Genomic DNA, 13,688 nt, shown 5'->3' on the forward strand with positions numbered 1-13,688 from the left:
AGGGGCTGGGACTGCTAATCCTAGAGTTGAGTGGTTGGGTCTTGGTCAGGAGACTGATGGAGAACTTGGGAGGGTTAGGAGATTTGAAAAGGGAAGCCACGTGTCATATACACACAAAGCACCTCCAACTCCTCTCACCTGAACTTACTGCAAGGTTACCTGCCCTTTGATCAATTCTTATTCCTGCAAGGAGGAAGAACTAGGAAGGTTTAAGAAAACTCATGGCAGGACAGGGAGAATATTGCAATGTTAAGTGTGTGATCTCTTCCTGGGATCTGGACCCCATTCACATCAAATCTGCTGACACCTGTAGTGGTGGGTGCTTTGCCAATATCTATCTCACCTTTCGGTGTATGGTAAGCTAGCTTCTGCCTACCTGCACCTGTGTCCACTTTCTAGTCACTGGAGTCCTTTCTGCTGCAAAATGGCTAAAAGTTCTGGGGCAGAAATCCTAGGGAAACACTCATTAACCAAAGACTGATTGGAGAAAAGACTAGGTTCATATATCCTTCTCTACCTCCACAGCCCCCACAGAATGACCATAACAGTTTCGATGGCTTCTTGGTTCTCTGTCATTTCCTCTTTTGGTGTTTTCCTGAGTCTGTCCTTCCTTCCCTTGCATGTGAATCTTTACCTTAGGATTTATTTATTTGCAGGAAATCAAATGAGCCATGCCCTCTCCCTTCCTTATTTCTTTGCTCATGACTCAGATCAGTTCCCGAGTGAGAAGAAGCAGTCTGGAGAGGCAGAATGCCATTTCTAAGGTCAGCTCCAGGGCTCCAGGCAAAGACCCAGGGTTCCAGACAAAAGTGAATGGAGCATGAGGTCTTTGCTGGGCTGGCTCCTGACCTTTGTGTTCCCTCTTCTCCCATGATCAGAGCAGATGTTTCCTCCCATATCGATCCCAGCATCTGTACTGCAGGTAAGACTCCATGAGATAAATTTGATGCAGAAAAGGGTGTTTTAATTCCAAGTCTGCCAATAACTGTGTAGCTTTGGGGAAATAACTACATTGCTCTGGGTTTCAGTCTTCAAAATGAAGTCAATATTTATGTTGATTAACAAGAGAGGCAGAAGTGTGATGTGGACAGGTATTAACTGAGCTAAGTTTCTTCCAGATATTTGGTCTGGAGGAGAGAAAATGCTGTTTGGCAAGCTGATACCTGTGTGCTATGACTCATACTATAAAGGTGGAGTCATCTGACCTCTTTCTTCTTCGTACATAACTTTCTAGATCAACAGAGCAACAGCTTTGGAGCTTTCCTTTGGTTTGTTCTGACCATCCCAACTGATGTCTGATTTAATGTCTGGTATAATCAATCTCCCCTCAGATCAAAGAGGAGGGTTGCCATGTTGTCAAAGATAATTCTAACAAATAAAGGCATTTCCCTTTTCATCCTCTTGTCTACATTCTCCTCTCCTTGAATAACCTCTACAGGGGAAAGCATAGCTTGGCTCCAACAAATCAACCACAGCATAAGCTAAGACACAAACAAAGATGGTAAGAGCCAGGTACAGGTGGCTTACGCCTGTAATCCTAGCTACTCAGGAGGCTGAGATCTGAGGATCACAGTTCAAAGCCAGCCTGGGCAGGAAAGTCTATGAGACTCTTTCTCCAATTAACTACCAGGAAACTGAAAGTGGTGCTGTGGCTCAAGTGGTAGAGCACTCTCCTTGAACTGAAGAGCTGAGGGAAAGTGCCCAGGCCTAGAGCTCAAGCTCCATGTCTGAATAAAACAAAAAACAAAGAAAGATGGCAATATATAATGTGGCTCATGCCTATAATCTGGAGGATTGTGGTTTGAAGCCAGCCTGGGCAGGAAAAATCTGTGAGACTCTTATCTTCAATTAGCTACCAAAAAGCCAGAAATGGAGATATAGCTCAAGTGGTAAGGCTAGTGCAAAAGAAGCTCAGGGACAGTGGCCAGACCATAAATTCAAGCTGCAGTACCACAACCACAACCACCACCACAACAAGAAAACCCATCATATATATTCAATCTATTCCAATAAAGTTTATTTGGCTTGTCCTGATCAAGTTCATTAATGTTTAATATATTTTTGAAACATAAGTAGTTATAACAATTCCTCTGTAATAACAATTATATATGAACTCTGACTCAAGGTCAGCAGCTGCTCCTTTACCCAACAAGCTGCCCTCTGCAGACAAAATGGCACATGAGGAGTGGTATGTTAAAAAAAAAAACCCTAAACATTTCATATGTACATATTTCCCACTTAAAAACTGCTCAGCATGATTAATTCTGTTTTTAAATATGTTTCTAACCGGTTGCAGTTCTCAGTGTACAAATCATAGTTTGTTGATTAAATTTAAGGTGCTGAGAAGAGCGTGAACACAGCCCAAGCCCAACCCTGGGGCATCCTCTCCCTACAGATCGGTCAGACTTTTTGTGGGTATTTTTGGGGTATTGTGGGAGGGCATGGACACTAGTGGCAGAAATGGTAGTGTTCAGGGTCTAGACTGGGGGTTGTCTGTGTCTACCTCATGCTTTTGCAGAAGGCCTGCAGGCTCCAAACTCAGCCTAAGCTGAGAGGGACACCATCGCTTTCTCTGGCATGGGGTCTCCATGGTGATGTCTGACCCCTGAAGTCGGCACCCGTTCTTCCTACCTTTCTGGGTTTCTTATCCCAAGCTTGCTAGCTATCCAACACTTTTCTTTTCTCCATTGTAGGGCTTGAACTCTGGGCCTGAGTGCTATCCCTGAGCTCTTTTGCTCAAGGCTATAGCAGTCTACCACTTTGAGCCATAGTGCCACGTCTGGCTCTTTTGGTGGTTAATTGGAGATAAAAGTCTCACAGACTTTCCTGCCTAAGCTGTTTTTGAACTGTGATCCTCAGATCTCAGCCTCCTGAGTAGTTAGGATTAGAGGCTTGAGCCACCGGTGCCCAGCTCCAACACTTGGTTAGAGCCTGCTCTTAGTCAAGGCTAAATGTATGCTCAAAACCAAAGTCAGTATTAATGAAAGAGGATGGTCTGAGGTGAAACCTTCCCTTCTAACACATTTGGTCTATGGCAGGCACCACATTGCTTTCTTCCAAATGAGCAATCTGTGCCGAGAACATTCGGTCCCGAGGTAGGCTTGGAGGGGATGTGTGTGTGTGTGTGTGTGTGTGTGTGTGTGTGTGTATGTGTGTGTGTTTATAGTGGTCAGGGACTGGGGTAGACCGGAGAGATTCTTAGAATTGCTGTCTTCAAACTCACCCGTATTCAACATCCACTGAAAAACAAGGGCTGTGTCTTCACGCGTGTCAGGAAAGTGCATAGGGTGTGCTAGAGAGGGGTGTTCATGCACGCCTGAGAGAATGACTGATAACCCACGTACCCCAAACTGCTCTGCTCTGCTCTGCAACAAAGATTTCTTCAGAGCTTGCAGGGATGAGGCTGATACAGGAAGTTGCAGGTGAAATATGCTTGGAGATTAGGAGAATGTAACCTATTCACTCTCCAATCTCAGAATACAAGCATTGCTCTAAAGAAAAGAACCATGGTGTGGGCCGGATGGCAGTGGAAAGGGGAGAGACGTATCATTCCTGACCACACTTTTTGACCAAAAAGCCAGTGATCCCAGCAGAGGAAGACACCCTAATGTGTATAGACACTGGCCGGGAGGCCGGGAGACTGGGATTCAAAGCTTAAGCCTGACGCTACTCCTGGGATGGATGTGTGGAATCGCAGGCAAGTCACTCCTTCTCTGGGCCCGTGTCCTTCAGCTGTCCTGGAGGCTCCGTGGGCCAAATGGCTTCAGAGCTCTGCTTGGAAGCTGCTCCTGTACCTTGCCACAGCAGGCAGGGGCCACAGACTCTAAGACCCCTGCTCTGTGGAGGGCCACTAAGAAAATGCATGTCTTCCCTTTCCCGGGGGCCTGTGACCACCCCCCAACCAGGCTCTGTCCCACCCCCCGTTCCCAGAGGTTAAAGGCTAGTTATTAAGGCAGTTTAAGAAATGGACATTTCTCTCGCTCCTCGGATCCTTCACAGGTTCTGCTCACCCCGAGGCAGCAGAGAGGGGCTGGGGGGGGGGGATGAGGGGGAGAGGGCAGAAGGTGGTGGAGGTTCCCAGGGGGACTGACTCCTGTGTCCAGGCCCGGCTTTCTGGGGATGTCCCCCCTCGTTAGAAGTGCCCAGAGCACCCCCCTCTGCGCTCACCACCTTTCTTTAGAGAAAGCTTCTGTCTGCACGAGGTCGCCAGGGTGCTCGGTGATGCACGCGCCATTGAGGTCGCCCAGTTTATTATCGGGCAGGTCCTCGGGTTTGGTGCACAACTTCAGGGCGCGCGAGATAAACACGTCCAGGTCGAACTGGGGGCTGGCACCCCCATCCACCGGGGCTGGGCGGCCGGGGGGCGAGGCAGACAGGCGATGCTCGGGGCTGTCCCGGGTCGGGCTGACGCGCTCGGGGCGACCTTGAGTGCTCTTGACCCACTGAGCAATCTCCAGAAAGAGGCTGGCCGGCTCGTCCTCGGGGGACCCCGCATCTGGGGCCACGGCGGCCGCTGTGGGGGGCGCCCCGGCCGCCTGCTTCCAATGAGACAGGTCCAGGATGAGCTTGGGCTCCGAGTAGTGGTGCGGCTTGTTGTCCCGCCACAGCAGCTTGTCCAGGTAGGACGGGGACCCCACTTTGTAGTCACAGGAGCGCCCGTAGTCCGCCTCGAAGGCCCGCTCCATGGACGAGTGCGACTGCTCCAGGAAGCGCTCCGAGCTGCTCTGCGAGTCCTTGCGCGGGTCCACCTGCACGTCCTCGGCCAGTGGCGCCGAGCCCGCGCGCGGGTCCCGCTGCACCTCGCTGGCGTCCTGGCACCGATCCGGCCGCCACTCCAGGTCCGAGGACAGGCTCACGGGGTACCTGCCAAAGGAGCAAAGGAGGGGTTGTGGGAAACCCAGACTGCGTGCCTCCAGGACCATCGCAGCCAAGTCTCCTCGGCCCCCAGATTCCTCCCGCTTCCCACCCCTGCGGGCTGCAAGGAGGCGCGTGGCTGAGCCTCAGAACCCAGCTGGGGGCTCCGATTGGTCACCTTAATCCCGGAATTCTTTGGCAGCCATTTGAGACCCTACAGCTATCCTTAGACATATGCTTCAGAACGAACAAGCAAAAAAGATTCTTGGCCCTCAGGGACTGTTCTGGTGGATCCAACCTAAGTCGGCTCCTCGCTCTTTGATGGACGCTGCAAGACCACCCTGGGATGTGGTTAAGATGATCAGGGGACAGCTGTGTGTGTGGGGGGGGGAGGCTGGGGATTCTGCACATCTAACATCGTGGCTGCTCCCTGAGTGGCAAGGCAGATATACGTGCGCTCAACCCTGGCTCAGCTTCTAGTCACAGGGAGAATTACACGTACCAGGGACCAGGCCTGTCTGCCCGCTCCCCCCAGTTCTGATTCAGGGTGAGGTCTGAGGTATAGGGCCGAGAACCTGTGCCCTAGTGCACCTGGTGTCCTGCACCAGATGTGGAGCCTTGGCGAGCCTGGCACACTGAGGTAGAGCAGGCAGGGCCTGCAGACCCGTCCCAGACGCCATCTGGGAAGGCCAAAGATCCTTGGATTCCGCCCCCAGCCAACTGTCCTGCAGCCACGGAGAGTGAAGTCAGCCAGCCAAGAACAAACCAAGGGCAGCTGGGCAGGCAGGCCGGCGGCAGCTGGGCTTGGGCTCCTTCCTTGTGCCAGGTGCCGTGTGTGGAGCTGAAGTGGACAGGGGAGGTAGGAAGCACAGAGAAGGCAGCAGTCCCCGGTCAGCTGCTCCCAGAATGCAGCGAGAAAGACAGAAGGAGGCCTCAGGGCTTCCTGTCTCCCAGAGGCACTAGCAGGGTAGCAGTGGCTCTCAGAGCCCAGCACTACACTCTCCTGCAGACTTTGCTAGGAGGAAGAAATAGTGAAGACACAGCCTGTGGCTGACACATGTATCATCCATTGTTCTTGCAGCACACTTGGGTTGCTTCCCTGGCTTTCTAGACACTAGCATGGCTGGAGATAAAGTGGTGCCCACAGCAGCATGGCCTTTGTCCTTCATGCAAGTACCATGTCCTTCATGCAGGAACCTGAAGCAGGTTCAGTGACAGTCAGGGTTGATGGACAGTGACCAAGGGAATCCTGAGACAGTGTCCCCTGGCACCAGCCGTAGGCCACAGCCATGAGATGAACAGGATGAACCACACAAGCCCATGCCCAGGGGCCCCAAATTCTGTGGAGTGGAGCGGGAGGGGCTGTGAGAGGAGGGATCACACTTGGGCGGGCCCAGCGTGGGGGTGGTGGAAGAGTCTTCATTAATCTCTATTTGCTGGCAACACTTGACAACAACAATCGACGACGACCACAACAAGCCAGCAAACCTGCCCCCAAAATAGCAACGTTGTCCTGGTCCTCCCTCGGCATCTCCTCAATCTGAAACCCATCATCTGTCAAATGACTAAAAAGGAGAAATTGCTCATCTGTCACTTATGTAACTAGTTGTCACATTCCCAGGGCAGCGGGGCTCCCAGCTTGGCTCTCTGGAGGGGTAGAGGCTCAGCCAGCCCTCTACTGCTATTTCTAAATGGAGCAGCCAGGGGCCGGCCAGCACTTCCTCCGAGAATTAGCTGATGGCTAAGAGCAGATTGGATCTATGAGATCACTATGTAACGAGGCAGAAATCAACTAAAAACGTGTCTTCTACTTAACACTCATTCATTGGTGGTTTCCAGGGACCCTTGTTAAGTGTTAAAAATCAAGAGGCTGCCCAGCGCCGGTGGCTCACGCCTGTAATCCTAGCTACTCAGGAGGCTGAGATCTGAGGATCACGGTTCAAAGCCAGCCCGGGCAGGAAAGTCCGTGAAACTCTTATCTCCAATAAACCACCAGAAAACCAGAAATGGTACTGTAGGTAGTGGTAGAGTGCTAGCCTTGAGCTGAAGAGCTGAGGAACATGCTCAGGCCCAGAGATCAAGCCCCATGACTGACCAAAAATAAATAAATAAATAAATCAAGAGGCTATGTCCAGGAAAGACTCCTATAATTACCCGTGGTATCTGTCATGGATTTTGATTGGAGAGGTCCCCACAATAGGTGGCCTATTCAATGTGTGACATGAGGCCAGTCTCTTAACCTCTGGGCTTTAGTTCCCTTCTGGTCACTTTCAGGAGGTGTTAATGATGAGATAGAGGAGAATGTGGTTTGGAATGATAAAATCTGCATCGTTTTCTTGTCCTGCATTGCTCTAGGAGACTTTATCAAGGGCAAAATTTCAGCCTGTTTAGAAGTGAGCTCCTAGAAGTGGGTATTTACTAATGCTGGCCCGTTGTATTCACTAAACCTCATGTTCTGTAGGCTTGGGGTGCTGAGGAGAGCTGAGTGCTTGTGCTGCGCAGTGCAAGTTCCCTGGTGCACCCACACAGACCTGAAGGAGTGTCTGGGGACAGGAGAAAGTCTGTCCCCCACTTGAGGGACAGAGAAAGCTGATGGAGAATCAATGCAAAATGAAAATGGGCAGACGGTCCCTGGAACCCCACCTGTCCCAGTTGGAGAGCTGGCTCTGGTTGGCAGCCATCAACACAATGTCGTCGATCTCATCCTCGATTCGGAAGGGATGTTGTGATGTGGGCTCATCCTCAGGGCACGAATATGGGCTCATGTAGGGGTGCTGCAGCCCCATCTCAGCTGTCAGGCGGTCCATGGGGTTAAAGGTCAAGATCTTCTCCAGGAAGTCGATGGCTGTGAGGAGCAAAGCCAGATACAAAGGTCACCTGTGGCCTGTGCCATGCTAAGAAGACTTCTTACCCTAGTGACTTTGCCTGGCACTGGTGCTTTTGTGTTCCTTAAAAAGTTCATAGCCATGTTCTTCTTGGGCTCCTCACTACAGTTTGGTGACAAAGAGGAGACAATGCTGCCCTCCTGACAGCAGGAGGAGAGGAATGAGAGATGGAGAAGGATATTATGATTTATTCAAGGCCCCAAGGCTGGTGAGAGGAGGTGCAGGCTAGAGTCTGCCTAGCAGATGGCTAGTTCCTGTGGTGGGGAGCTTTTGAGAAGCAGTGGTACAGTGGGAGAGAAATCAGTGTCAGGTCCACTAACAAGCAGGGTACTCCTGTGATGCCAGGCCCAGTTTCAATGAGTGGATGTCCCCTGGAGGTGGCATGGGACAAAGCTTACAGGCGGCACCTTTGAGGGGTGGGAAAGTGGGGCCCTTCACATCCTACACCCTTTGATAGGGGTTGAGGGCTACTGGGGTGGGGCAGAGGAGCTGGCAGGAGGAAGCCGTGGTGATAAATGTAAAGCTAGAGGGGGTGGGGGAAGATAGGATCTGTCTGAGGCCAGAGCTCTTTCTGTCTTCTGTTGTTGCTAGAAGTTTGACACACAGTTGGACCTAATCAAACTTCCAGCTATTCAGGAGGCAGAGATGGAGACAGGAGGATCAAGATTTGCTGATAGTCTGGACAAAGCTAGCCCAGGCCTATTGGAGCTTTCTCTGAGAAATAAATGAAAAGCCAAAAGACTGGTGGTGTGGCTCACATTTGCTTGCGGAGCAAGTAGAAGCACTACAAAGGTAAAAAACAAAAACAACATTGAGTGGCCCAGGTGGAAGCTTCCTGCGGTGCTAGGCTGCAACCTAGCAGTGTCAAGGTTGTGCTGGCTGAACATGGGTCACAGATTTTCCTCCTGCCCCCAGGAGGCTTCTCTGTCTTGTGATCTCTGACCTAAGTCATAGCAGGGTACATCCTGGTTCTTGAGCTGCTGGAGTCTCCACTTAAACCATGACTTGGTGGCTCATGTTCTAGCTCACATGGCAAGGGAGAAATGAAGCTGATCTCAAAGCCCAGGACACCCACCCAGGGCTCCCAAGTGGGCCCCAGCCTGCAATGCTAACCTATCCCCTTATACCAGCCTCGGATCTCTTTGCAGGGCAAGTCATCAATGATTCAGGAAATCAATGGCTTCAGAAGGTCATAGGCACCTCAGGAGGACTGGTGCCCCAGGCTGAAAGATTAGATAAGTAGCAGAGGCTGAGATCACTGCTGGTGCTCAGGGGGATTTTGAAATCTGAGGCTGCAGATCTGGAAGAGGGTTTACTTCACAATTTCTCAGGCCTAGAAGAATCAGGCATGCAAGGGCAGTACCTAGCTCCAGGACTGGGAAAATCTTATTCTTTGAGCTTCTGGCCTTTCTTTCTTCCCCACATATTACACAGGACCTTTTGGATGGGTAAGAGAGTTAAAGTCTTAAACATTGGTGCTACCATCTTTACTGTCATCCCTACTTTAAAAAAAAAAACATCAAAAAGGCAGGGGCTGATGGCTCAATGCCTGTAACCCTAGCTACTCAGGAGGCTGAGATGTGAGGATCATGGTTCAAAGTCAGCCCAGATAGACAAACCTATGATACTCTTATCACCAATTAACCAGCCAAAAGCTGGAAGGCAGCTGAGATTCTCCTCATTCCTCTACTGCAGTCCAGCACTCCTGAGAAGCCTAAGACATAGAAAAACCTTTCTTTCCATCAATACTGGATTTCTCCCTATAACTCTCACCCTCGGACCCAGTTCTTCCCTCCTTGTTGGTTCCTGAATTAGTGCATCCCCTCTTTCCCATGATTGCCTCCTGTTTCTAGGTAGTGGTGTGTCCCCAAAGTCACCTGCTCCTAGTACTCTACTGGTCTGCTTTCTCCCATCCTCTCCTGCAGTGGTGGGGTCTGTATAACTGTGCCCAATGGGATGAGGAGAGATGATGTGTATATTCCACTTTAAATGTGACCTACAGGAAGGAGTCTGTACTGCTCCCCCGGCCCTCCCGCCACTGGCTCCCACAAGAAGTGGCTACCCATGCATTGGAAGATGGCTGGCCTTCTGACAGCCTGGGTCTCAGGGAAGCTACTGTCTCTCTAGATAATGTAAGACATTGCCCATAGAATGAAACTTCTATGTAATCTTATCATTGTCCTCTGGCCCAGAGGGCCTCAAATGGCTCCTTAGAGCCCAGGTATTCTGGAAGGATTCTCAGGAGCATATATATCTGGAGATTGAGTAGGCAGGTAGGCAAGACCCCTGCCCCATCCCGAGCACCCCTGCTGCCTGTTTGGTAGATGAGGTTTCTTCATCAGATTGGCCCCTTTTGGTAGATTTACAAGCTTGATATCCTCAGTGCAGTGCTGGGGTTTGCCTATCTTGTGCTGCACCTGTACTGGGGACTGCTAATGCCCAGTGGCTGCATCTAGACTCGATTCCTGGAGCTGACCCAAGCCAAGTAGCTTCACCCTTCACCCTTCAACTTGAACTAGTGTTCTGTTGGCATCTCACCTTACCAAGCAATCAGTGAGAAATAGAGCCACAAACCCACCTGTCCATTGGTGGCCCTTAGCTCCATCCTCTCTGATGTACATCTGAGGACTCACAAGCTTGGAAGAGGCCACACAGTCTGCCCAGCTGTGTACTCAAAGGTTCATGGGGCTCACTCTAGTTGCCAGTACCCCTAAGCAGCCCAGCTTGGAAATATACCGAGAGGCAAATGTGAGGATCTCAGTTCAAAGCCAGCCTGGTCAGAAAAGACCATGAGATTCTTATCTCCAATTAGCCAGCAAAAAGCTGAGAGTGGATGAGTTGAAAAGGCTAAGGGACAGCACCTAGGCTCACAGTGCACCTGTCCTGGCTCACATGTGCACCTGTGTGCATGTGCACATTTACATGCACATGCACACATGCAGGCACACACACACACACACACACACACACACACACACACACACACACACACACACAGTACAGGTCAAACATCCAGATCCAAAATGCTTACAACATGACTCTTCACATGTATTTGTATGGTCTTTAGTGGTTAAGAATCCTAATGTGAAAATCTGAAATCTGCACTCTCAAAAACCTGAAACTTTCTAAGTACTGACAAGATGGTTTATAGCTAGGGAAAAGTCACTCTTGAGGGTGAGATTTGAGGTCAATATCCAAGGACCATACACTGCCCCCTGCCCCACAGACAAAGCCACAGCTCGGCCTCCTGGGAAGCTGGCTGGGCGGTCAGGCTGGGGTACCTTCCCCATTCACTTCTGGGAGCAGCTTGCGCAGAGGCCGCTTCACCTCCCAGGTGCTGTTGATGAATGAGGGCATCACTCTGAGCAGCTCATTCTTGTCTTCTTCCCGGATCACAGGGATGGTCTCCAGGATGAGTTGCATCTGTTCCAGCTCGTGAGCCCCTGGGGAAGCAAATGTTGCACGGTTAAGTTTGCCACCCTCCTGGTTGTATCTATAGAAGTCCCAGAGTCTCTCTAGCTGGCTGCGGAGAGGGCACCATAAGACAGCCCTGGGCTGGGGATCCAGGAGCCTTGCGTTGTTTTCATTCTGTTATTAACTCTATGTGACTACTGCCTCTGAGGCTTGACTTAGAAAGAAGGGGTTGAATCTAGTTGTCTCCAAGCCCCGGCCACTCCCCTGGCTTTCTGTGCTTCTGGAACAGGCCAGTCTCACGTGGCTTGAGTCAGCCAGGGCTAAGGAGATGGGCAAAGCTCTCCAGATGCTCCTTCCCATATGCCTCTTCGCATGCTCTCTATGTAAGGCTGGGAATGAGCCTTCCCCTGAAGTTTGCAAAGGGGAGGTTCAACTCAGAAAATGCTCAGAAGGGGAAAAAAATCAGGAATAACACATGAGATTTGGGATTACTATAAACTTGCTGCCTTGTGATGAAGGAGGAAAGTCAGCCAGGTCTGTGGGAGAAGGGTGGTGGGAAAGGATGAAGCCTAGCATTCATTCATTTATCTATCCACTCATTCATTCATTCATGCGCTCATTTGTTCAGTAATGATATACTGAGTATCTGCTTCATACCAAGCACTGTGCTAGGTATGGGAATGGGCAACACTTCATGTCTGTGTCCCTAAGGAGCTGTGTGTCTTGGTAACTCAACTCATCTTCCAGGCAACCATGGGACCAAATAGCATTAGTGTTCTGCCATTGCTTGTACTGGCCAGAGCTGTCTCCCTGTACCATCCCTGATTGCCAGACCATCCTTACTTGTGTTCCTCTTCTTAGCCCAAGTAGCCTTTCCACTCAACTCCGCGAGGTTAAACCCTCAGCCACGCCTTTCCTTCCTGTGAAGCCTCCTCCAGAGCCATTCACCTGCAGAGGGTCCTCCCCACCCCATGCTCCTATGGGATCTAAGGCTTCCAGGAGCTGCTACCCCAAGTTGAGCTCTCCTCTGTCCTCCGTAATGTCCCATGTGATACAACATCCATTCAAATGCTGTGGCCTGCTCATCAAGCAAGTGCCTATAGCACCACAGTCCACCCTAATGCGGTCCTTTTGGTCTCTCTAAGCAGGGGAAGGATTTTTGTGACAAGGTGAGTGAAAAATCATGATGGATTAGGAAAGTGGTGTGGCTACAGGACAGAGAGAGAGGAGAAGAGAGAAAGGAGAGAAGAAAGAGGTGGGGGAGGGGAAGGAGGGAAGAGGGAAAAGGGGAGGGGGAGAAGGAGGGGGAGATGGAGAGAGTCAAAATGTAAGATGGCAATTTTCGGCCGTCAATCTCAAGGTGTTAGAATGTAAGTGGGTCTTCGACCATTGAAGCTGCTATAACAAAAATACCATAGACAAGGTGGCTTATAAATAACAAATATTTATTCCTTTCAGTTCCAGAGGCTGAGAAATCCAAGGTCAAAGCACCAGTGGATTCCATGTATGGCTCGTTCCTCATAGGCAGTGCCTTCTTGCTGAATCCTCACATGGCGGAAGGGATGAGGGACTCTGTGTGTGTGTGTGTGTGTGTGTGTGTGTGTGTGTGTGTGTGCGCGCACACACCAGTACTGGAGTTTGAACTCTGCCTGAGTTTTTTGTTCAAGGCTGCTGTTCTACTATTTGAGCTACACCTCCACTTCTAACTTTTGGGTGGTTATATGAAGATAAGAGTTTCATGAACTTACCTGATCAGGCTAGCTTTGGAACTGTGATCCTCAGAGTTCAGTTTCCTAAGTACCTAACAAGTGTAATCCTATTGATGAGGACAGTGCCCTCATAATCAAATCATGTCCCTAAAGTCCAATCACTTAATATTCCTAGATTGGAGTTAGAGTTAGGGTTCCCTAATATGATTTGGGGGGATACAAACATCCATACCATAGCAAAGTGGCTACTTCATTGAAAAAGTTTCTGTGTTCAAAAGGCTTATGCTAATTTTTACAGCATTTCTGGCCGAAATTATATGCTTCTGAGAAGTAACACAAAAGCCAAAGAAGTCATTTCAGCAAAAGGTTGGCATGTGTAGGGATTAGCACGTGTTTTGTGCTCAGCCCTCCACACCAGAAGAGCAAGCAGGTGGTACAGTTAGCAACTTACCAGCAAAGAGCATTCGCCCAGTGAGCATCTCTGCCAGGATGCAGCCGGCCGCCCACATGTCAATGGCTTTTGTGTAATTGTTGGGGGACAGGAGCAGTCGTGGAGAGCGGTACCACTTTGTCACCAACCCCTCTGACAGATAACCCTGGAAAACAAAAGGCCATGTTCTATGGATTAACTATTTGCAGATACCTTCCTACAAATGCTTCTTGCAATACTCCCTCCCAAAGAGACAGAGTCCCAATCATTCTTGTTCTTTTCCTGTTGACCATTAAGGGACTAGAGTGAACACAGGTCTAATTTAGGATGACTGAACTAGGTTTATGGAGCTCAAGGGCTTGAGTGGGGGAAACTCAAGAGGTCCTGTGATGCTTC

At 50.2% G+C, this 13,688-nt stretch overlaps 1 protein-coding gene across 5 annotated transcripts in view; it reads right to left on the reverse strand.

Moving 5' to 3' along the window:
• Positions 1–1,995: 1,995 nt before the first annotated feature.
• Mapk4 (mitogen-activated protein kinase 4) overlaps positions 1,996–13,688 on the reverse strand; it is a 119,114-nt gene continuing 107,421 nt past the window's right edge. For all 5 annotated transcript variants that reach the window (XM_070029144.1, XM_070029145.1, XM_070029147.1 and 2 more), the window contains 4 exons: positions 13,314–13,458; positions 11,021–11,182; positions 7,498–7,699; positions 1,996–4,863 (listed from right to left, as the gene is read on the reverse strand). In XM_070029144.1, coding sequence (XP_069885245.1) covers positions 4,164–4,863; positions 7,498–7,699; positions 11,021–11,182; positions 13,314–13,458 — 1,209 coding nt within the window. In that variant the 3' untranslated portion in view covers positions 1,996–4,163. The remainder of the gene's footprint in view (positions 4,864–7,497; positions 7,700–11,020; positions 11,183–13,313; positions 13,459–13,688) is intronic.

The sequence above is a fragment of the Dipodomys merriami genome, unplaced genomic scaffold, assembly GCF_024711535.1.
Source record: "Dipodomys merriami isolate MVZ:Mamm:240054 unplaced genomic scaffold, mDipMer1.0.p SCAF_2, whole genome shotgun sequence".
NCBI lineage: Eukaryota > Metazoa > Chordata > Mammalia > Rodentia > Heteromyidae > Dipodomys > Dipodomys merriami.